Below are 25,487 nucleotides of genomic sequence, written 5' to 3' on the forward strand. Positions count from 1 at the left end.
AAACTCAAATCTCAATTCACAGTTGTTTCCCCAATAAGCTAGATAAGGTAGAGCGATAAATCTTATGATAGGGGCGATAAAATATCAATTTCTTGAAAAAATATTATTTAATCTGCGCCTTGCCTCTCTGGTGGAGTAGCTCCCTAAAGTAGGCAACGATTATTAATGGTGCTTAAGCTTAAACAATATGCAGTTTTACACAAACTGAATATTCATTGACGTTTTTACATAATGTAACAGTTGCATGTAGTCAGTGAAATTATATTAAAACATGAAAAGCAAGCTTTTCTAACATGGTGGCACGAACTTTGCTAATAAATGACCCCTCTGCGGGTTCGCGTTAATAGAAATCCTAAATCATCCAAAACATCGTCTTTTGTTAAACTTACATACAATTTGTACAGTGATCGCCCAAAAAATAATTTATGGTTGTTCGCCGAGGGGGCATCTTTTAATTCCCCACCGTCACCACATGTTGGTTACAGTTTTTTAAAAGGCCCCTTCTATTTACTCCATAATTAAAACGTTGGGTGGTCTTTATAGCCGGCCGGCAGAATACGCTGTTATGCTTCGTGCACGGTGCGTTTAAAAAAAAAATGTAGACTTTTACGATTTCCGAATGTGATTGAATTAATAATGTAACAATGTGAAAGAAAGGTGTTTTAATCTTACACAGTGTTTATATTTAACAGTTTTGAATCATTCCCGGTTAGTTTCACCGGTTTATAAGTCTAGTGTTTATATTTATCATGGCGGCTAAAATAGTTATAACGTTTTCGATGCCTACAGCTGGCAATATGAAAAAGAGTAGAAATTTAGAATGCTCTGGTTTTCAAGATTTTCATAAATAGAGGTTTATTTTCTGTTATATTGTGATTATACTTTTTCCGAAAGTCACTATGTCAATCGTAGGTAAATAATAATAAAAAAAAGTTTTTCTCCTTTTATATAAGAAAAAAATTTATATTATAATAACGATACATGTAACCCCTTACCTTTCATATACAAATATACCCTTTTACGTTTCAATAAAACAGTCATTATCCTATACAATGCATACATTATTATAAACGGCCTGTTAAAATACGCCATAGCCACGGGGCGAATCGCCTTATTAATTAAAAAGTTGCATCCAAAGGGGCTTATCGATCAACTGACCGTAGGCCCCTGTGAATGAACACCCTTTACCATCACTGCGCCCAATTGAGGAGGCCGGGAGTAAAATCTTTTATTTGAATTTTAAACACAATGTTAATCCCCCAACTGTGCAATTACACGGTATTGATTTTTATTTGACGCTACATTAATTTATAGGGGATCACGTCTTTTGTTTGGTGTTTTGATTTTCTATTCAAACAATTTTAACCCTCCTGCTGTTTCTGAATTAATTTCGCTTATCTCACTGGATTTAGAATTCAATTAAATTTTCTTTAAAGTTAAATTAAAAAACGAATAACGTCTGGAATGAAAACGCTGTGCGAATCTTATGATTTTGAACTGCTTAGTATAACTAGGTACAACATAAAATGTTATGTACAAGAAGTAGTTTAAAATACTATGAAACTTACTTATTATCCAAATTGAAACTAACGCGTTTGGCAACAAGCACCGAAACGAAGCACGAAAAAAACCGAAAACTGACTACTTAGTTTTTCACAGCTTAAAAGTTAAATATAACGTAGGTAGTATGTCGGCACGCGTCGATATTGCATTTCTACGTAAGCACTCCTCTCGGATATTGACGCTGCTGAGAAGATATTCTCGTGATAGCTTCATGCAAAATGTTCTCGTTTTGTTTCCAAATGACGGATCAGAATTTCAAATATATCTCGAGAGACTATTATAATAGTTAGGTATAATACCTTAGCTAGTGAATTCATGACCAGGTTACTTGCGATGTTATAGTTGTTTGCCAGCAGTTTTGACGAGTTTACACAATCGCTCTCAGTCTAGTTTAATTACAATAATTACTTTTTGATGAATTTAGTTTGCAATGCTTAGAATTTTAATTCAATTTCGCTTGTAATTTGTTCGCAAAATAATTCAGTACAAATAGCAATTTCGTAGTTACACGAGATTTATGAGATATAATTAATTTTTATTTAAAAACTTTGCTTTTACTAAAATGTTCAAGAAAAAAAAACATTTCGAACAAACCCATCGATTCTGCAATGTTGTCAACTGTTTCTTAATCTGTGGGGCTATTCGCTCGCCAAGCAATTATCTAGGTGAAATAGTGTCCACATTAGAAGCACTTACTTTGTACAGACTTAGATAGGATTAAGTTCGTAGTACTTGGTAGTACGTAGCAGTCTGCAGTGGCCACTGCCAGTAATATTTATCGGGGTAGGTATTACTACGGCGTCGGTTTTTGTAGCTCTTTGAATTTCATTAAAATGTGGTTATTTGGACTAACCTATTATTTTTCTCTTAGTCTACTTAAGGTTAAATTAGAAAAAATTAATATTTTATGCTGTAAAATAATGTTGTCTAAGAGCTATACTTATTGTTTGGTCGGATTAAAGTGTTTTTTTTTTTAAATGTCATTTGTTTGAAGTTTATTTCGGACATATCATGGTGTATTGACGATTTTTAAAGGTTTTTATGCCAACATATGTCAATAGTGAAGTAATTATATGGAATAGAACAATTTTTTTGTTAGATTTCTTGATTTCTTCTGAGAAATCTTAAGAAAAATAGACTATAATAGCGTAGTCCCATAAAGCACTAGCGCGATTAAAACTATTCTTAATGATTATGAGGGTACGTGGTCGAGTCTCCAGCTAAAGTCCTTCTATTCTAGCGAACATTAATTGTAATCCTTGACGCGTAAGACTAAAAAAGTATAGAGCTTAAACATTAAACCGCTTACGAGCAAAGCTTCACTGTTTTAGCTCTCACATTTCAAGTTTTAAACCGGAACTCTATTTTATTGCAGCTATTATCTTTGCTGGATACAAAAACTCTTTTAACGTAACGTCATTTTAATCATCGAAAACTTCCCTTTACGACTAATAAATTGCGTTAAACAAGCTTAAAAGGTCGCCGTAAAGCCAGCTATAAAGCCACTTTGTAAATAAAAATGGTTCAGTGTCGCTCGATATTATACAATATGTTGTGGGCTAGAAATCTCTGTAATGGTTCCCACACGTGTCCTTACGGGAGGGATACAAGCGATAAACCAAAATGCTCTCTAAAAATGGCTCCGAGTATTGACATAGATAATGTACCGAGTACTGGGAAGAAACCCAGGGGAGGCTTTGTAAGACAAAGACGTGAAAGCGAGAGGAGATTAAGGGAGCGATATGTACTTATTATGGCGGGGTAAGGCTAGAAGTATCTTAACGGCTAGGCGCCGCTGAGACAGCAACGAGATAAGATGGGTCAGGGAATGCTTGGATAAATTTATAGCAGAGACCATAATTATTGTGTTATACTAGTACCTACTTACTTGAATAAACTAGTCTTAAAAGACTATTTTTGACATGATAAAAATAGGTAATAAAAAATATAAATTAAAAACAACAGAAGTGTCGGGAGTATACCGCGTGTATTATTCTAAATTCACGTTAGAAAACAAGTAAACTGAAATAATATAATTTGTTATTTGTTATATCTTTTACAGTATGGTTATAACGTAATATGTCAGTAAAATGATGACTATCAATTTAAAATGTATCATTTCTATCGTACCGATCTATTTGAAAACAAAATTCCATTTGCAATTCGAGCGGGCGGTGGATCTATCGAAAACACTGATATTAGCATCACTCTGTTACGCCAGTGAAATGCCACAATTCCAACCATTTAGGGCACTGTAAACAGCCCTTGTTTTATACCCGAGGACACCATGTGGCATTCTAAAAACAGACCGAAATGCCATCCCTTTAATCCTGGATACAGGGTTGTTTTGGCCCTTCTGACATTTGCATAAGTCTACCCTTTGGCTTTGGTACTACATTTGCAAGATGGTTAATTAAATTCTAAGAAATAATTTATGTTAACGACGAAGAATTTGTGTAAGCTTAAATTGTTTTTTTTTTTTTGTACTTATTACACTTGACAATACGTATAAATAAATATTGGACATTCTTACACAAATTGACTAAGCCAGCTAAGGTAAGCTCAAGAAGGCTTATGTTCTGGGGACTCAGACAACTATATTTAAAATATAAATAGTTAAGTACATAGAAAACACCCATGACTCAGGAACAACTAAAAAAAGAATAGGTAAGTACCTAGTAAATAAGTATGCACATTTTTCGTGTTCTGTTCTTATCATTTATGGAAATATTTAGTCAATACTAGTTAGCTATTAGCTAACTATCAGCAATACATTGGAAAGCTAAAAAGTGATAATGATTAACTAAACTTAAAATATAGGTATAATATACAGGGTGACCTTAGCCATTTTCTTGACCCTGAAATCCCACGTAGGGTTACTTCTCAGAAATGCTTTAATGGTAATATTTTTTTAATTAGAACAAAATATAAAAAAATAAGTTATCAAACAAAAGTTATTTCCAATAATCGACAACAAAAAGAAACATACTGTATTAATCATTGGCAGTGCTTTTGACAATTTGTTTGAAAATGTGCGGCAATTATGACATTTGTCAAAAGTCAGAATCTTATTAATGTCATAAATAAAAAAGATAATCTAAACGGTCGAAGAAGGTACTAACACATACAGGTTGCCCCAAAGTAAAAAAATCGTAATTTGTTCATTTCTTCGTAACCGCTAAACCGATTGTTATGATACTTTGTATACTGGTTCTAAATACCCTAATGCATGTGTACATTTCGGCTTTGTCCAATGGCTAGGGACACCCTGTATAATGTATAAGTACAAGTCTTCCATTGAAATTGAATAATTTTAAAGGTAAGACAATTTTATTGTATGGGTAATGTAACAGAACATAAAATTTCACATTAGAAGCTGAAATCACTGCAGTTAGGGTATAACTAAATTGAAACTACCATCAGAACTCCGTCGTTCGATATACATCACACTGAAGTATAGGAAAACGATACAAAAATGGCTACAATTGGCTAAAAAGCGTCGCCACGCCACAAGTTCATCCAATAAATATTCCTAACTGCCGTTTCGTAAGGAAACAAATGCTCCAGAACACAATGACGACATACAATACTGGTTCGAACAAGTGAACCATGTCCAACATATTCTGTTTGTCCCGAAAATTGTGGTTTTTCGTGTTTTTGTCGATAGTATTTTATTTTGCGCGTTACGGCTATTTATTTACGCCCATTGACGGATTTCGTGTGGAAATGGTTATCGTCATTTCTTACTGTGGAAAATAAGTATTACCGATACTTGGATGTAGATTATTGATAGGTACCTATTGAAATATATACCTAGTGTTATTCGCGTAAACAATCGAAGTCAATGGCCCATCGGAATAGTAAACAAAACAACACATTTGATCATTAGGCACGGTTAGTTTTTATGGGTGATAATAACAACATTTGTTCCCATCAATTTATCTTTTTTTTAAAGATTTCCTCCATTTTGTAATGTGCGAATGCTCCAAAAAGGAGAGTAGGTATATCTACTTAGCAATAGTATGTACATCAAAATAGGCTAATATATAAGGTTTTTTAAGATAAGTAAATATATTATTTACAGCACTTTAACATACATAGTGTACCCTTAGACTTTAGTAAAAAACGCATTTAACAATCTATGAATAGAATCCTGATCTCATATTGAATAAAGAGTCATGCGTTAACAGAATTATATTATGTGATCAAGAAGATACATTCAGACACACGCACAAAGAACATTATCCGCTTCCGATATCGTTATAGGTCAAGTTAATGTGATCTCACGTTATCTGAGGCTTTCCGCTAAAATATAGACATGCTTTTGCACAATGTGTCGGAACAACCTTTAGAAATACAGTTTGACGTACTTACGTGACGGACTTACGTAGCAAAAGGCGCGAAATCCAAATTTTTTATGGGACGATTATCCTTCGAGTCTACACTTGATGGAAATGTGAAGAAATGGCTTGACAAATTATAAATATTTTTAGATTATGAATTTAGGTAGGTACACCAAAAGATTTTATAAAATGTTATAATTTCACTCAGATTCAGTTCGGTCTTAACTCTTAGGTCTTACTTGTCATGTTGCAATATTTTTTTTTACGATTTTACCAGTTTGATATTAACATACATGCTACTTGCGTTTAGTGGCAAATGTATGAACAATAAATACTAATCAATCTATAAACAAGCCCCAATGTGAAGGCCAGCCACACTTATCCCGCAGCCACAATTACCCGTATTGACCATATATATACTCTCTCTCTCTCTCTTCCGAGCTACATATATATCCCACATGGTGATGGGGTCAGATTTCCGTGTCTTTCGCTTCCACTTCGCCCTATCCTCGACGTCGTTTTCGGATACTTTGTACTCAATCATATCTTTTAGCACTACGTCCTTCCATCTTGTTTTCGGTTTACCTTTGCCTCTTTTGCCGGAGATGAAAAGTCGTGTGCTAAATTTCCGACCTTATACAACATATATAGATTCGATTAACGTTTAATCCATAAAATATGGTTTTCCTCTCTTCTCTTCTTCTTTATATTTAAGAACTGTGCTCTTGTCAGTGGAGCAATCTCCAACAGAACTGCGCCCGGTCCTCTGCCAACTCCTTAACCTTCTGGTATGACACGACCTGAACCTTTTCTTTTATTTGGTTGAAATAATTTATTCGCGATCTTCCTCTTCTTTTCTTTCCCTCTATTTTTCCTTTTATGATGTTTTTAAGGAACAGGTCGTGTCGTAGCAGATGATCAGATCTTTATTATATATCTTTTCTCTTTAATCCTATCTAGAACCCTAACATTTCATATGTTTTCTATCCAACTAATCCCTTCCTTTCTCCATATGTTATTCCATATGTTATATTGAAACGAAATAAACTATAGTTCATATCTCTACATATTGTAGAAAACATATGTCAATATTATATACCCTCAAATTATTCACGTCTCGCTTACTGCTACATCGTAATGTACGCTCCATTAGATATTAACATTAATCTCATTACTGAGCCAAGATAATCAACTACGCTAAGCAGAAAATAAGCATAGTGAATTGTGCTCCTAATATTCACAATAATAAAGTTGTTTTTCCCGAAAACTGTTGGAAAGGCGATATATTAAACAGGCATTGATGAAACGGTCTTCGGTAATCCATAATTCTGGGGAAATTATTTACGGGCCACTTATTCACCGCAGCATTTGGAGTTGTTACAACTTTTTGATGAGCCTTTACCTTATCACATTTTTTCTACCGATGATAAACTTGTCTTGAATTTTAGGGTAAGTTATACCGGGTGTGGCCTGTAACATGAGCAAAAAATTAAACTGTAGGCTTACTCCTCATACTGACCAACATTTGTTCAGCGACTTTTAAAAATAACTTGTGGGGTGATTTTTAATACACTTTAAAGATTATTCTACAACGCAATGTATTGCGAATTTTGTTATGTTTGAGGCGTGACAAGCAACGTCAATCACAATGATATGGCGTGGCGATGGCGTCTATTGAAGATAATATTTATTTTGTATGAAAAATAGGGAGTCTAAATACTTCATAATTTTTAAAAGTTGTTGAACTAAAGTGTCACCGTTTGAGGAGTACAATCTATGTTTTAATTATTTGCTCGTGTTACAGGCCACACCCGGTATACTTAATTATAAAGAACGTGCTGAATAAGATTTTTTTTTTCTTGTGTTATTAATATCAGTTTCAGGTAAGATATTTATGTTTTATAAAAAATATTAGTCTATTATATATTTTAAAACAATATAATATTCGTCTTAATCTTATTTATAATTGATAGGCATATTAAATAGTCTTTGTAATTTTACAGTTTGCTTTTTGCGACAGGAACGAAATCTGTCAATTGAGTAAAAGTAAAATTTATAGGGATATGGACAATATTAAATGCATTTGAATATAATCTCACCCACTTTATGGATATTTATATATATATATTTTTATTAATTCAAAACTTTTATAATGGCAATAAACTCAACCAAAACAAAAGTAATAACGGTAAAAGAAACTAAAAATATATATAAATATGTACCTATTTTCTTTAGTAACCACGTAACATCTTCCGCGCAGTAACTGAGCGCAGTCTATACTTTCCTTCAAAGTCTTTCCTCCTTTTAATATATCAGGACTTGGTTAACTCAAAACTTGGCAAGGAAACTTTGCTGAAGAGAAATGTCCATCTATTTTTACCCGTCATCCGTGTAATTTGGATCATGTGGCAGACGGGCGGCCGATTGCGCTTTGGGCAGATTACAATAAAGTTTTAAGAGTCTGAAATGTCATTCATTTTATATATTTTCATAGGTTGAGTAAACATTACATTACTGGTAGAGAATGCCATTAGTCATTAAGTTCACCATTTGTGAATTATTTTAGTATTTTGTACAAAAAATTATAATACTTGTAAATAAATAACTTTTTTCCTGATTGCCCTATGCTATTTTATCATAGTCTACGAAATATAATTGCACCTATTTCTCGAACATGTTTGTGCGATCAATCGGTTCAAATTATATTTCCTGAATAGAATAAATTGAGGAGAGTATCTTAAATTTAGATTAAATTTATTTAAATAAACCTATTAGTTGGCATTTAAATTCGCATCAACTTGGTGATAGTATAAGAAGTATTAAAAGTACACCATGCCCAATGTCGATCTTACATAATTTGTTCAATGATAATATTTTAGCAAAAATTGATGTAATTTTTATGGTACTATTTAAGTTAAATGTTATCGTTTATATATCGGTATTACTCCCTTTAAATCAAAGTTGCTTCCCGGAATTACTTTGTTATTTTTTTGGATTAACGGTACGTTGTGTTGACCCGCATCTGTCTAGGTTAACCAAATACGGCTAAATGTGATTCGATTTTAAACCCAGATTGTTTATACATTTATGCAAATCTGGGATGATCCCGACCCGACTACTGTGTGTGTACAGTTACTCTAAAAATCCATACAAAGCATATACTCAATAAGCTTTCTAAATATTTTTAAGCTTATCTTTTATTTTAGCGTTATCATATAGTAGACAAAAATATTTGGGGTAGGGAATAACGGCCGTGGTGCTTAACTTCAGAAACAAACAGTAATTGAAATTTAGGTTTTTATTTACTTTTTCGATATTATTTAAGAGCCCATCAACGTGCACACTAGCGCCACTGCTAACCTGTCGTTAAATTTAAATAATCACGATTATTTAGCAGTGGCGCTAGTGTGCACGTTGATGGGCTCTTAATGCCTATATAAATAAAACTTTCTAGAAGCCAGCTAAAAAAAAAATCTGTTGATAAATGAAAAGTTTACTTACAAGATACTAATAAACAACATGTTATTCACTGAGATAAAACTATATCAAACTTTTTGTTCAGATAACGAAGCTTCTAATACATTATTGTACAGACAATTTCTGGAATATCCTGGCACGAACCGGAACATTCTAGAATCCTGGCCTCATCTGGTTGCGGACTAATGTTTCGCATTAATAAGTGGGGTTTCTACTGAAATACGGGTACATTAATTAATGTCTTGGACAGGTTAGTGAGACAAGAACTATCAGTTAGGAAGGTTTAGGCGTGACATATGACAGGGCCGCTGACGCTTCGCTTTACGTTTGGCAAGGGCTGAAGTAAACTATGTTTACGATTAAACGTTGACATCGCCAGAATTTAATGATTATTCTAGAATTCTGTAAGCCATAAGTAATAATTAAGTTACTGAAGATATGGATAATCTATTATAAGATTTAGTTTTACTAGAACAAGAAAGAAAGTTGGTCCAATATACAGTTTTCTATTTTTCTAAAAACTAAAAAAATGTTTAGATTTTAGTACCTACTTAAAAACGGCTGCTTAGCCTAATAGAAATAGTTAGATTATACGTGGCAAAAAAATAGAAACAGACAAAAGAAATACAGATAAAAAAGGAACAAAAAGCAAACTTATAACACTAACATTACTTTAAATGACATATAACACATAATACACACGAAATGGTCCCTAAAATGGCAAACAGTAATCAGTAATCGGTAATGCCAAATGGTAATTGGTGGTGATTCTGCTTTCGAATTCCGGTAACGGCATTTATTGTGTGCTTATCATTTCCTGAGTTATGGATGTTTTCTATGTAGTATGACTAAGCTAGGAGGCCGTTAATTATGTTTGTTGTTAATAATCGCAGTCGATTGTAACTTTCCCACAGTTACATAGCAAAGCACATTTATCTATAAATGAGATTCATAGAATAACCAAAATTACCCAACCGTTATAAATCGCCAGTTACCTACACGCCACCAGCAATCTACATCAACCAGTTTGCGAGTAGGTATAGCCAGATTGTGCATGAAATTGTACCGTGTGTAACATGTTTAAGAAGCAATTAATCAATCCAGTGAACATTGCAGACCACATGTGTTTAACCAAGACGTAACTAAACTTACTATGCACCGCCGAGACTTGCCGAGAAGTAGGTACCTATAGACAGGAGTTTATTTATCTATTCGTTATTGCACACAATAAAAAGTCGTCGTCGTATCGTACAAAAGGCATTCTATACCAGTCAAAGTAATTATATCAGTCGTTATTTGTAAAACCTTCATTCTATTTAGCAAAGAAAGACGATCAGATTTTTTTAGATGCGAACTATTTTTTTCAATCTTCTATTATACAAAATGATGAGCGAGTTTAAATTTAGAAATAATCAGAGCTGATGGACAATGATTTTCTTACAGTTTTACCTAGCAAGCCAATACATACAAACTTTTAAAGACTATACCAGTACTTTTTCTTCTTATGTAATTCACATTTTAAATGTAGGTAATAAATTATAATAACTTTGCTTAAGTACTAGTATTTTTTTGCAATACTTTCATAGTAACTAATTTTTTATTTCATTCTTATTTGCTGACATACTTAGACCTATTAAATCGAGTTAAGCAGAAATTGCCTCGAAAGTAACTGTTCATCTTATACCATTATTCCTACTTTAAGTCGTTAAATAATAATTATGATTGCAAGCTTTATTATTCTATACCATGCCACTGCAAGTAAAATGTGCGCATTGCACGGAATTAGAGAGGACTATGACGCAACTAAACTCAGTGCCAGTGAACTTTAATTAACACATACTAGTCACTACGTAACTTTAAAAATTTAAAATACAATGGAATACCTACAAGATTTTTAAGTATGTGATAATTTTTAACAGTACCTAAATAAATATTAACAGTATTAACACATTCATTGCCACTAAGTGCTACAGGTTACGCTCGTAGCGCGTGGCCACGGTTTCGCCGTATGGAGCGCGTAGTCGCTACGAACAGTGTACCCGACAGTCGGGTTCGTGGCCCTGAATGTGTTAATAAATAAAAATAGAACCAATCGGGTGCCGCCTTAGCGGGCGTCTCATGAGTCTCATGACACAGGCGAGGACAGAAGAATCCGCTCGGTGTAGGCTTCGGCTCCGAGCACGTCTACCAAATTTCCGACATACAATTGTTCCGTGAAGGGTAAAAAAATGAAAAAGGTTTAATAATAATAAACATGAAAGTATTGTGTGTACATATGTACTTGTCGCGTACCACTCCAGGGTTGATCCGGTTCGAAGGACCAATGTTGAGGGGCTATCCTGATTCTATGGACGCTAAATATGAAGTCAAGTGATTTTACTATGAGTTTAATGATAAATAATATAAAAATACAAATGCGACGGAGCCGAGTTATAGCCGCGGTGGCTAGTGGGCAAGTCCCCGGACATCTTGGCTGCCCCCCGCTCGCACCTCACCCCGCGGTCGCCCTGCTGGAGTGGTACGCGACAGTACTTAAGGCAATTTAGTTGCCTATATGTATGTCGTAGGCCGATCGTACGATCAGGCAGATCGTAATGTTCCTGTGTAATGTTTTGACGATAGTCACATTAAACCAATACATAGGTAGGATAGGTTCGTTAGGTTGCTTCAGATGCCCGAAGGGCAAACTGCCCAGAAATAGGAGCCCCGCGTAGCGGGGCTCCGTCGACTCAGGGAACGGGTCAAAGATTTTCACGTTTCTTAAAATTTCACGTATCTTAAAATAATGGAAACAAGTATGTAAGTATATCTAATATTGTAGGTACAGTCAAGTGTAAAAATATGGGTGTAGATAACCTACCCAAAAATATGTCCCATAGTTCTTAATTCGCTGACATAAAAGCTATGGGACATATTTTTGAGATGATTTGTGCACCCATGAAGCGTTAAAATATCGAATCAGCGTTAAAAATATTTAGGTATAGAATAAACAACACCAATTAAAACTAGAATAGTCTTCGCGATATCATCTACGACCTAATTAGAACTTTCCGCCAGCAAAGATTTAGGTCAAACCAAGCCTATTCATTTATAAAACCAGCTTTTATCCGTATCCGCGAGTGAATACTCTTACAAAACCAGTTACCTGAAAAACAGAGGCTGAGAGCCTGCCAAAAGCTATTACTTACGTGAATTTGGTACGTAATAAATAAATAGAATAACGAAAGAAATTGATAAGAGGCTTAGATAACTCCTAAATTAGCGTCACAGCTCGTACTAAAACCTCGCTTTTATTCCAAACACGTTCAGATGAACCAGTATAAGAGTGTCCTCGAGATGCAAAAAACTGATGTGTAACCGTAGTCACTTATATTGGTTAACCAGCAGCAATGTACGAGTGAGCTATAAGAATAATAACCCAGTGGTGGAGGCGGACGGGAATTTTAAATGGTTCATTTTTTCCCGCCCCGTCATTTGTCACGTCAGAGTTGCAGTTGGGGTGTCCTGTGGCTCGCGTTTTTTGGTCCTGATCATTATCAACGCTTATTTACTCATTAATTTATCACTGTCCGCCAGATTACCTTGTTTCCTGGAGGGATCGAGGGCTCTTAAGATTGCTAATGTTGTAGTTAAAATTTTGTGGTGGACGTTTTGTTGTACAAATGAGATTTTGTAGCCCAATGGCAATTTGTATTTAAAAAAGGAAAATTTTTCTTCATCGTTATTTCCCTGAGCCTAAAGGACGTTCCAATTACAATAAAAACATTCCAAATGAAGATGTAATTCTAAATATTTTATTTCAAAATATTGTAAAATATTTAATAATATCCACCTATAAATATACCATTCACTCAGGTAGCTACTGAGCAATCCGTACCCTTTTACGCCCTGGTATAAACATATTATATTATATAAAATGATTTAAAGGTTAATCTATATGAAAAATAGTTAAACCTTATTGTTGAAAATGAACACCATCAAAATACTACAGATTCCATTATACGTGGTTACATCAGTAACGTGGAACTCTGACCATATTTCACCAGTTATCATACTGGCGTTAGCTGAACCACGGGATTAATATGAAAACTTTTCAATAACGATGAATTACGCCGGAAAACATATTGACCGAAACCACTAGAGTTCGAACGTTTCACGTGAACGTCGGTTTCACGTTTCAACGTATTATCTGCATCGCTTATAAAATAGAATTGCAAATTTCAACCCTTTGTGAGAGCTTTGCGTTTGGTAACACAAATTCGCTTTTACGGTCATTTGCATGTTGCTGTCACAGTTGCGGTGACTTCCGAAATGTTGCAGCTATAATTGCACGCTGCAACAGGGTTAATAATATTTGGAAATAATATTAATTTAATGTGATCATAGGCTACACGTTTCAATCAAAGAGTCCTGTTAGTCAAACTTTGCAGGTGTTTAAGTAGATACAAAATAATTATGACATCTTTTCTCTCAATACTTACTTTTTTAATTTGGTTTTTATTTTATTTGGATACAAAATTAGTAGCCTACCTTTGGCAAAAAGGAGTGTCAGTTCAATTAGATTATTTTCATATTAACTCTTGGGTAAATGCTCTGCTAATAAAAAATAAAATTATAATTTTCAATTTTGGTCCATCACATACGCGTACAGGAGTGTTTGCTGCTCTGTGGTCCTCTAATTTCCGTTTTACGAGACGGTTGTTTGAGCGCGTAATTAATTGGGTGCCTGCTATTATTATAACAGGCTAATTACACGTAGATTATATAACAAACAAACAATGTTGTGTGCGATTTGTGTGCCTACTTAATGTGTCATGTAATCTCTTGGCAACATAATTCTATTGCTATCAAGTTTACCCACGTGTCGTGTTTAGATGATGTAAGCTGTGATCAAATAGATATAACTGATATAAGTAAGGTGTATTCAGGTAACTCCAAATACTGCACAATTTCGGATATCTGGGTCAAAAACAAAACTGTGTTCGCGACTTTTCTGTAGACATACACAAGAGTTAAGGGCTATAAAGGTAATTTTCTTATTTAACCCTTATCCACGTAAAAAGGTAATACTCCTTTTATTTAGAGAACTATGATAAAATCATTACCTACATGCCTACAAGCTGTTAACTATTGCCCACAGGAGAGAAAAATGTACAGTTCGCGCGAACACACTAGTTTTCTCTCCTGTGGGCAATAGTTAACAGCTTGTGGGCATCTAGGTAATGATTTTATCGTACTTCTCTAAATAAAAGGAGTACCTTTTCATGTGGATAAGGGTTAAATAAGAAAATTTACCTTTATAGTCCTTAACTCTTGTGTATGTCTACAGAAAAGACGCGAACACAGTTTTGTTTTTGACCCATCTCCGAAAATGGAATGCGTTATTAAAAACCAACAGATCAATGCTAAAAAGCCAGGGAAGTACCTTACGGAAAAAAAGTTGTTAAAATCTTTGTTTAAGTAATTTGGGGTAATTTAATGCTATTTGATTAATGGGTGAATTGCAAAAACTATATACGTAGTTAAGTGTAGTGCTAGGGACGTGTAATTAGTTTTAAGTTAATTGATTCCATTGTGTTACGAAAATTAACAAAGTAAATTGTACTGTACTATATTGTCCTGTACTTAATTCATATAAATATGTTTAAATATATAGTTAGAATAGGGACGCTAACATATTTTAATGCATGTAACTTAAAAATAGCTTTTTTACAAGAAAGTGAACCTTTGTAGGTGTATAAATTAATGTAGTAGATTTCCTAGCAGAGACTGAAACTAATTGCAAAGAAATATAGGTACAAAACGAAGCATTAAGTCTACTAGCCTACATAATCTCCAACATAAGTTAACCTTAAAACAATTGAAATGTGAACCCATAAGCACCCGCACATAACAATAAATCGTGTTCCCAACATTCACCCCTCTAACCGTTAAGTATATGATCCTATTTCACCCCTAAATCAAACTAAGTGCACCACCGGCATACACCATAAATCAGACTACACTGCAAATACGATATTAAATTTCTTTATCTAGGCGCAATCCAGCCGGCGTATCAGGTGTGGGTATATTTATGGACACACTTGGGTAAAGTGCTGAATGTATCGCCCTACTTACAAAGGTCGAAGGCTACGGTTCCACACATGTCATTTGTAGTATGGAGGTTTACACGGTCTGTTTGCTCTTTGGCGTTTGATTTTCTTTTTCCTTTTCGGTTGCTAGTTTTATGTCGGGTACGGTAAGTGGCCCTGTATCAGCCATATACATATATAATATGTGTATCTTTATATGCGAATACATGTTTGCACGTACTGGGGCCTTACCATGATGTCCTTATTGCGATTCTGTTTAGGACCTAAACTGAATAGCTAAAGGACAGAATTATGCGACTTATATAGCTCCGTCCTTTAGCAATTCAGTTTAGGTCCTAAACAGAATCGCAAAAAGGACATCATGGTAAGGCCCCTGGGCTGTGCGCAATTGTAACTTTTGATTGGTACTTGTTTCTAAAAGGTACATTTTTTAATATAAAAAATATTGTAGGTATATCACATTGGCGCCAAGTGACGAAGGACAATGTATATTGCCCGCCTGATGGTAAACAGTAATAGAATAAATTGCATTTTATACGTATAAGGTATGGTGGGGTAAGCTTATCACCGGGGCAAGACAAACACTTGTATGGAATCCTCATACTGTTTGTTTTGCCCCGAGGCCCCCGAGCAAAATAAACTATGTTCGTCTTACCCCATCTTACCTTAGTATATTTTACCAATTAATCTTTTTTGTGAGAATACAGCTTGTCGATCATGTTTGTAAATTGCATAACTTATAAAAATATAGCCGCACGCTATTGTAAAACAATCCATAGAGATACGTACCTAATTTATATGATTCGCATTTAATAATTAGCATGTTAAATTACACAAACGGGTCTACCGCGTAATAATTTCATTTTTTTTCCGACGTTTCAGCTCAGTTGCACCAGCTGTGGTCACGGAAAGACTGACGTCCCAGCAAATGTCAACGGATATATTAATAAAACACCACTAAACTACCCGAAATTAGTTTATAAAAATGTTCGGGGTAGACAAAGAAATTGCACGCGGTAGACCCGTTTGTGTAATTAAATATGTGTACAAAACGCGAGAGTTTAAAGTGTTAATCATTAGAATGTGTTTGTACTTAGATACAGATGCTGTAATGTACCTACGTAACTATATTGTATTACACCGTAATATAATTGATCACCTAAGGCATTGCTCTGAGACAAACAGAATGCCTGAAGCACCTGTAACAAGATCCCACAAATAGATCTTAGACAACGAGACCGATTCCGTTTTAACGATTTGATATGGTTTTTATGCGATTTTTTAATAAAATAATCAAACTTTTATTTAACTGAAACATTAAGGAACAAATAAATATAAATATTGTATCAAAAATTTTAAACTAAACGTAACTTATAAATTATAGTATCGCAATTAATAATAATATGGTTGCACCATGTGGGCTGGTTGACTCGACGATCATTGTTCCCATAGTCGTGTCAGCGAACGGTCTCATAGTCTTGACCATAGTCTAATAAAACATGGTCTTCTCTTCCTAGAGTGACACAAGCCTACGTCATAATAACATTGCCACTTTATATAGCGCTATCGCATATTATCATATAGCGCTGTCGCTTGTGTCAGTCACGTGACCACGAAAAGACGGGAAGAGAGTACCAGGCGGAGTATATTATTATACCATGGTCTCGACCAACACCTAGTGAGACTCTCGCTGGGCCTAACCTAGGGTTAGGTTTTTTATAATGTGTTTATATGTATTTTATTATTGTTTTTTTATGTGTTTTTGTATTTTACTTTTATATACATGTTATAAACAACCTTACTTAAGAAGAAATATAAATAAAGATAATAATATGGTTTTCATTTTATTTTGGTACGACCTTGACCGTGGGTATCAATCAGCGTTAGCGAATCACCCTGATTGGTGCTAATGAAATGTATTTAGTACGGGTACTATATATATATATATATAGTATAACGGTACGGACTTATCTCAATAAGTGAAATGTAATATTTCTTTTGAGACAAATAAAAATATCTTTAACCCGATATGATGGTCGTTCTTGTCTACGTGACAGCGTGATAAAACGGTATCCGTCACTTTCATTCGCGCTCTGTTAAAAAGTGACGGATATTTTGTCACGTAGATAAAGCCATCCATAAAAGGCCTGCAGAAGTCGACTCATAAGGCACTTTATGGTGCGTTTGTGAGTCAAGGGCGTATCAAAATAAAATCAAAATATTTTCAAATTGATTAAACATAATCGACTTCAAGGTTATTGTACGTGCGTTGTATAATATCTACTCGTACATTTGCAATCACTGTCGTCGGATCGCGATATTAATGTTTATTTAATTTTGTAGTTGAAATTAGTTCCAGTCGCGTTATTAATGAGCAAGTAACTAGGTAGTCGAGTAATACTAATTGTCCGAATTGGTTTAATTACTCAGAATTATAGACATTTAATTACCTGCGCGGTATGAAAATAACTTATTAACATGTTCGTGATTGCCGAATTGGATTATTGGAGAAATTATTAAAATACTACTATTTAATGTAAACTCAATTATTTTCTACAATTATGGATTTCGTGGAAATGTCGTGCTGATTAAAATATGTATATGAATACGAAAATATGTTTTTGATATTTATGAAAGTTGGTTATATCAAAATTGCTAAAATATTGACAAATAATACAGGGTAACAGGTTAGGCAGCTTAAAACAGAATATTGACGAACTGCTTACCAAAAGCTTATTAGTAAAAGTTATGGAACGTATTTACGATTACATTTGTTTTAGGTACCTGCTTAGTGCAACCGACGTTTAATTTTAAATTTATTAGAAATACCCTTTTTCTGTCCTTGTGTGATGTGTGTAGGTTTATTAAACATGAAAACGAGGCTAATTACGGGCAAACACGTCATGAATCATGTGTCTAACCGAACTATGTTTAAATTTTAGAATATAAACTATTAAACGTAATATAGTCCCTTTTAGTAAAAATAATCGTACAGGAATGCGACAAGAGATGTAATTGTACCTTTTTGCTGTTTCAGGTACAAAAATGTTCACCAAACAACTCGTCAGAAAAATGTTGTGACAAACACAGGACCTAGATGAGAAGGAGCTAAAGATGTGTCTCCTAAAGAATTTCCAAGACGTATTCAATAACAGAACCTTCCTATTCATCTTAGTGCTATTATCATTAAAACTGTGCAGTCCTCAAGACCTGAACGAGGAATTCGTGAATGAGGACAGTTTAGACACAATTTCCGACATTATGGTTGTGCCTGTGAAAAGGGTGAAGTTTCCTAGAAACGCGCAGAATCCTTGCAGACTGAGCGAGCTCCTGTGTGATACGGGACAGTGTATATCGCTGGACAAGTATTGTAATGGAGAGGACGACTGCGGAGACAAAAGCGACGAGCCCAAGTCTTGTACACGTAAGTATACACCGTTTACGTAATTTACCAAAACATTTATGGGGTTTATGGAGCTGGAATGTTTGGAAGGAAATGTTTGTCGAACCCTTGTCTTTCTGAAAATTAATAATTATAACAACATTTTGGACAACGCGTATTCTGGTGGCACACACACACTGCGGCTAATGTACTCACCGTATATTCATTAAAAAAACATTATATGTATGTGTCGAGTTACAAATAAAAATATATGCAAGTTAGATATAATTTAAGTACCTACCTAAGAAATTTTAAGACAAGAGTAATTCCTAGCAGCTGGCTAGCCCCAGAATAGATGTAGAATTTTAAAACGACAGCATAGAAAACTCCAGAAAAAAAAATCCATCGAATATTTACGTCATGAGACAAAAGAATACTTAATTTATTTCTTTGCTAATGTTTAGCAATATTTTCTATGTAACATTTAGATAATGATAGATATTTTAACATAAAGGAAAAATAAGACCTATTTTGTTATTCTAAATCAAAAAGTTCCGAGGGTCCAGTTTTCTGGCGGCTTACACTAACTATTTATGTTTGATATAAATCAGTTATATCTGATTTATCATTATGTAATATTCGCAAATATATCTTTACATCCATTCAAATACACTCTTATTGGTTTGTGGGGTTATTCAAACTTATTTTAATATGTCCCCTTCTAGCTGTATTCCCTATTTATATGAGGAAAGTGCTTTGTGAGGCAAAGGGTTGCGCAGTCAAAGGATTCATTGACATATTTTACTTACCTACTTGTATTGGAGATATTTTAATAAAATATTTTTGACAGTAAGAACTACGCAAGTTTTACTTTTTATTTATGGTTATTTATTATTTTGTGTTATTTCTACTTAGAATCACGAGGACTATCGATTTAAAAAGAAAAAATGTGTTCAAAAAATGTCAGGTTTGTGACGCATGTTCTCATACATTTTGTATGGACCGTAACAAAACTGATAAGTACCCAAAATTTTTATGAAAAACTGGGGACACTTTTTTTTGACTCATTTAATAGTACTCGTGGTTCTGAGTCTAAGTAACGCAAAAGTTAATGATTTTTGGAAAAAAAGTAAATGATACCATTCTTCCTAAAAACCCCTACTACAAATATACTACGGTGAAAATATTATTAGTATCTAATCTAGACAATTATGAATTGCTGAAAGTGATTGCACTTTTTACCCGACTACGGAAAAGCATAAGGAGGGTTATGATTTTGACCGGTATGGATGTGGGTATGTATGTATGTTCATCTGTTCCCTCATAATTATCTCTACTACATCGTTCTGTAAAAGCCCGCCTATAGACGCTTAAAACTAACGGCCCAATGAGTTTCATATGCGTGTTACAGACCCTTTAAAAACCTACCGATATATTTTCCACAGTGCCTTAGTGTCTCACTGTAATACTGTGTAATATGTTTGAATAAATAAAATAAAAAAATAAAAATAAATATTTTTTTTGAGAACCCCACACTGAAATATTCAGGACCAGTATATAAAAATAAGTTTTTACGAGTTATGGTTTCTATTTTCGACGGAATCCTAAAAAAGGTCAGGCGGCTCGATTCGCCTCGGAGAGGCTGTGTCAGCGGACAACTCGGCTTCCTTAGCCTTTTGTGTATTATGTGGCTCAAATAAGAATAGAAACGCGTTCGTGGCATATTTCCTAAGCGCTGGAGACATTTCCATACATCGATTTTCCTGCATTATTAACTCGTAAGATATTGGTTTTGGTGTTGAACATACGGAAAATGTATGATTTGCATTTAGTAATGTAGACGAGCAGTGTTTACATTCACCATTACGGCTACCGTGCATAATTTATCACGTCTATTTGATCATTGTACATGCTAATTTGCATAATACCTATATGATTCACCCATTACAATAATAAATTACATATTGTTCATAAGTTACATGGGTATCTGAAATACTTATATATAAATAAGTAGATACATAAAAAAATCGGAGGGTGGATGGGAGAGGCCTATGTTCAGCAGTGGACGTCTTATGGCTGAGATGATGATAAAAAAATCAAGACAGATATTCATGCTCATCAGTCATCAGGTCATCACACAAATAATTGCCCCTTCCAAGATTTGAGCTTGTAACTCACACATTTCAAAATTAAGGTCACAGTCAGCTATATGTATTAGTCTGTCGATTTATCTGCATAAATAAGGTTTCTATATAGTTTAACGCATACGAGGACATTGTGCTGTTAGCCAGAAGCGTTTAAATCAAATTCAGATCAAGTCACCTGTATAGGATTGAATTGACCTGTCGCTCTATAATCCGCGCGGTAGGTTAATCTAATCGGTTCAAGTAATCCATCGATGATCGACCTGGGATAACCATGGCAGCCAGTTGTGTCCTATGAATTCGATAATTGGAATATATATTAATATGGTTATAGGGATTACTGAAATAATAATTTATGTCCGCGACTCCGTCTACGTAGAAGTGGTTGAACATACACACTTTTACATTTATAATATTAGTAGACTGAGATATAACAAAATCACCTTATGTGGTCAGACATAACAAAAACGTCTTAAATTTGTTTTAATGGCATTTAAACATGTAACAACCAACTCACTTGGGGTTACAGCGTGTTGTAATTATATTTAATTGCTTGAAACAGAAAGTTAATATAGTTTGAACAAAGCGATTCTAATAGCAAAAATAATTAATGTCATTATCTCTAGGATGAACTTACCTTGGTGTACTTGTACAAAATGTACAACAATATCATGCTCCTCCTGAGATTCTCTTTCTTTTAGAACTACGCGTTTTATCTGCTTACAAACCAAATTTAATATTTTATCTGCACTCTTTACGCAAAATATATATGCTGTATCAATATGCCAAAGTTATGCCTTGGGTCAGCCAAAACATATCTTATATTTATGCGTTTCGCAGTTATTCGTTCTTCTTTGAATCCTACTGTGTTATTACTTCCAATCGATTTCTGTTTTTTTTGTTGCTAAATACTGCAGATTTGTTATGTTTTGTTTCTAAATACTGCCCTTCGTAAATTATAATGTAGGTATTAAAGGTAAGAACCTAAAATAAACTGGTGGCAACTAAAACTTTATTGAAACTAGAAAAAAAAACAAAAGATTGATTACATTTTTTTTTCATAAATTGTTCTATGAAAAAAATATCAGTATTTTTTTAATTTAACTATAAATCATCTCAGTTTAGTGCTTTCCCGTTTTCATAGTAGGTAGCTATATAGGAACCCATTGAAACTAGAAATTTATGCATAAAAAGTATGATTGACTTTACAGGAAAAAATCTTTATCAAAACGAAAAAGATTTCTCATTTTGTATATTATACAAACATGAGTATATTTATTAGCACTGGAGTTTTCCTAGCTCACTTCGTTATAAGCTACAGCGCGCGTGCCCTTGAGCAACAACTTTCCTACATTTCAGCACTTCCGTTGTACTAATAAACTCTCAAATGCGAGCACGCCATAACCGTCCCAGTATCTCCCCTACCGTCCTTTTCTGTTCTCGTAAAATACGTTTTTACGCTAGAAATATCCGGAACGATAATTGTCTTACACAAAAGACCTCGAGATGTCCTCACAAAGGGGATTGAAAGAACTAGATTACTGTCTGTTTCCACGATGCCACGTCTCTGGAGAGTAGGGTTGGGACGTCAACGGACGATGACAGAAGCTTTACGATGGATAAATTCGGTCATTTTTGGGCTTGTTTGAATATGAGTGTGTCGACAATACGACTTACGCAATCACAATTTAAAGAATTTTGTGAAAAAATATGTTGTTTTAATTAATTGTAATTTCAGCAATTTCTTATTTTTACAATTAGTCGTAAAACAAATGAACTAAGTAAATAAGAAAATATTTAACTATCATTCATTTTTAACAAAATGTACGGAATAATTAATATCTTTTTTTCTGAAAGGTGATAATGGTATTTATAGGGCGATATATACGAGTATATATGGCGTTCAATTTAAATGAGACAGGAAGGAAAAAAGGAACCATAAGATATTTGTACTTTATTACTTTACTTACGTACTTATTTAGTTATCGTCTTATAGTTTCCGGTTTTTTCTTACTGCCCCGTTAGAATTAAACACCTTTTAATAGTGTACAGGGTAAAAAGAAACTAACATTTGAATTCAAGTAACATAATCATAGTGGTACAGTCACCTGCAATAATATGTTACTCTTTGAAGGCCGCAAAAATATATGACACGCTCTTATAGCTCTACAAATAAGTTCGTGTCACATATTTTTGCGGCCTTCATTGTGGAACATATTATTGCAGGTGACTGTACCAGCTACGAACGAAGATCGCTTTAATCTAAGGTTACCCAGTTCCTTTCACTGAACAGAAAAAAATGAGACAAAAGTTGATCGGTATCGTGGCAACAACACACGGTTGATTTAGCTTGAGCAATTTTTATTCGCTTGAATTCATTGAATGTTAACTAACGTCGTAGAAAAATAGCGACGGGGCTTTACAGACTCGTTTCAAAAACCAAACCTGCTGTGTGATAAAATCGCGCTTTAAAAATGAGCAGTTCAAGTATTTCTTTAGAATGTACAGCACACAAATAATGAAAATGTAAAAACTTACTCAGTTAAAACAAAGCGAAGATAATTTATTTCATACATCGAAAAATTTTAAGAACAACAATAAAAAGAACAACATTACAAAATAAATAAATTGACTGGTGGAAACTATTAAAAAACTACTACTACTAAACGAAACTATATAATATATAGTAAAGTCGGCCTAAAACCCTCGCTTTAAATACTATTATCACATTTCGATGGTCACGTTTTTACAGTGTTTTTTACATCCTGTATGGAGATAAACTGGCTCAAAGTTGCGTGTGCAACAGGAAGTGTCATGCGTCCGCCGGCTTCGATTTCAATTTTACCGGTGGTGTGAATAAATTTTACTAGCTACCTTTATTCGTACGTTTAAAACTACGGCTGCAGTTTTTCCGAGTCTAAAATTAGTTTGCTTTGGCACAGTTTTGTTAACCAAAACAAATATTGAAATGGTGACGTGTAGAAAGAATTTTTAAAAATTATTGTATTTTGACATTGGAAATGTCTTTTCGTTCGCTCCAGTATACGGTCCGATTTCACGAAAAAGTGCGATTCCCTTATATCTCGGAAAGTTGTGAAGATATGATATTAAAAAATAGGCTCAAAAGACGCATAATCACGAGAGCTGTAAGGTGCAAAAATAATTATTCGAGAAAGTCAAAAACAAAAAAAGTTATGGTCGAAATAGTCAAAATAAAATTCAATTTTTTCCGAATTTTTGATTTTGGTGCTCGATAATTTGGAAACGAAGAATGATATCAAAAATTTGAGAAAAACGGCTCTGGACAATTTATTCAGCTAAAATTTGAGCCTAAAACAAAGACGATCGGGTTAAGGGTTTGCCCTGTAGCCTAACCTTAAAATAGTCAAAAAGTCAGAACGACATTTTTCACAGGACATTTATGACTTCATGTTTCGCAGAGTTCGTTATCGGTGTTTGTTGTGAATTATCGGGATTATGACGGCAGAATAACACTTGCACTGCGTGGGCTTTCAAAATCGCTGCAGATTTTTCTTGGTCTAACTCTATCTATCCTGTTTGAGACGGGCGTAGATAACGCACTATTCGACAATCTATGCATTCTTGTGGTGGTGGAAATAGAAATAGAGATAGGGAGAGGGAGAGGGAGAGGGAGAGGGAGAGGGAGAGGGAGAGGGAGAGGGAGAGGGAGAGGGAGAGGGAGAGGGAGAGGGAGAGGGAGAGGGAGAGGGAGAGGGAGAGGGAGAGGGAGAGGGAGAGGGAGAGGGAGAGGGAGAGGGAGAGGGAGAGGGAGAGGGAGAGGGAGAGGGAGAGGGAGAGGGAGAGGGAGAGGGAGAGGGAGAGGGAGAGGGAGAGGGAGAGGGAGAGGGAGAGGGAGAGGGAGAGGGAGAGGGAGAGGGAGAGGGAGAGGGAGAGGGAGAGGGAGAGGGAGAGGGAGAGGGAGAGGGAGAGGGAGAGGGAGAGGGAGAGGGAGAGGGAGAGGGAGAGGGAGAGGGAGAGGGAGAGGGAGAGGGAGAGGGAGAGGGAGAGGGAGAGGGAGAGGGAGAGGGAGAGGGAGAGGGAGAGGGAGAGGGAGAGGGAGAGGGAGAGGGAGAGGGAGAGGGAGAGGGAGAGGGAGAGGGAGAGGGAGAGGGAGAGGGAGAGGGAGAGGGAGAGGGAGAGGGAGAGGGAGAGGGAGAGGGAGAGGGAGAGGGAGAGGGAGAGGGAGAGGGAGAGGGAGAGGGAGAGGGAGAGGGAGAGGGAGAGGGAGAGGGAGAGGGAGAGGGAGAGGGAGAGGGAGAGGGAGAGGGAGAGGGAGAAACACAAAATAATAACTTATACAGAGAAACATAAAAAAGAAAAAGTGCCACGAAATGGTCTCACCTCAGCATGTTGCTGGCGGCTGCTAGCAGATAGCTGATGCTGAACCCTGGCAGTACCTAGTGGAGCTCGGGTTTAATACAACATAAACACACGCTGTTTTGGTCATCGGACTCGTCTCGATGAG

General features: G+C 35.1%; 1 protein-coding gene across 1 annotated transcript in view; it reads left to right on the forward strand.

The window, feature by feature from the left end:
* The window catches only part of LOC134795996 (uncharacterized), a 65,177-nt gene that overhangs the window by 14,331 nt on the left and 25,359 nt on the right, over positions 1–25,487 (forward strand). Inside the window, exon 2 of the mRNA XM_063767897.1 lies at positions 18,513–18,899. Coding sequence (XP_063623967.1) covers positions 18,590–18,899 — 310 coding nt within the window. The 5' untranslated portion in view covers positions 18,513–18,589. The remainder of the gene's footprint in view (positions 1–18,512; positions 18,900–25,487) is intronic.

This window comes from Cydia splendana, chromosome 13 (assembly GCF_910591565.1).
Source record: "Cydia splendana chromosome 13, ilCydSple1.2, whole genome shotgun sequence".
Classification (NCBI taxonomy): Eukaryota; Metazoa; Arthropoda; class Insecta; order Lepidoptera; family Tortricidae; genus Cydia; species Cydia splendana.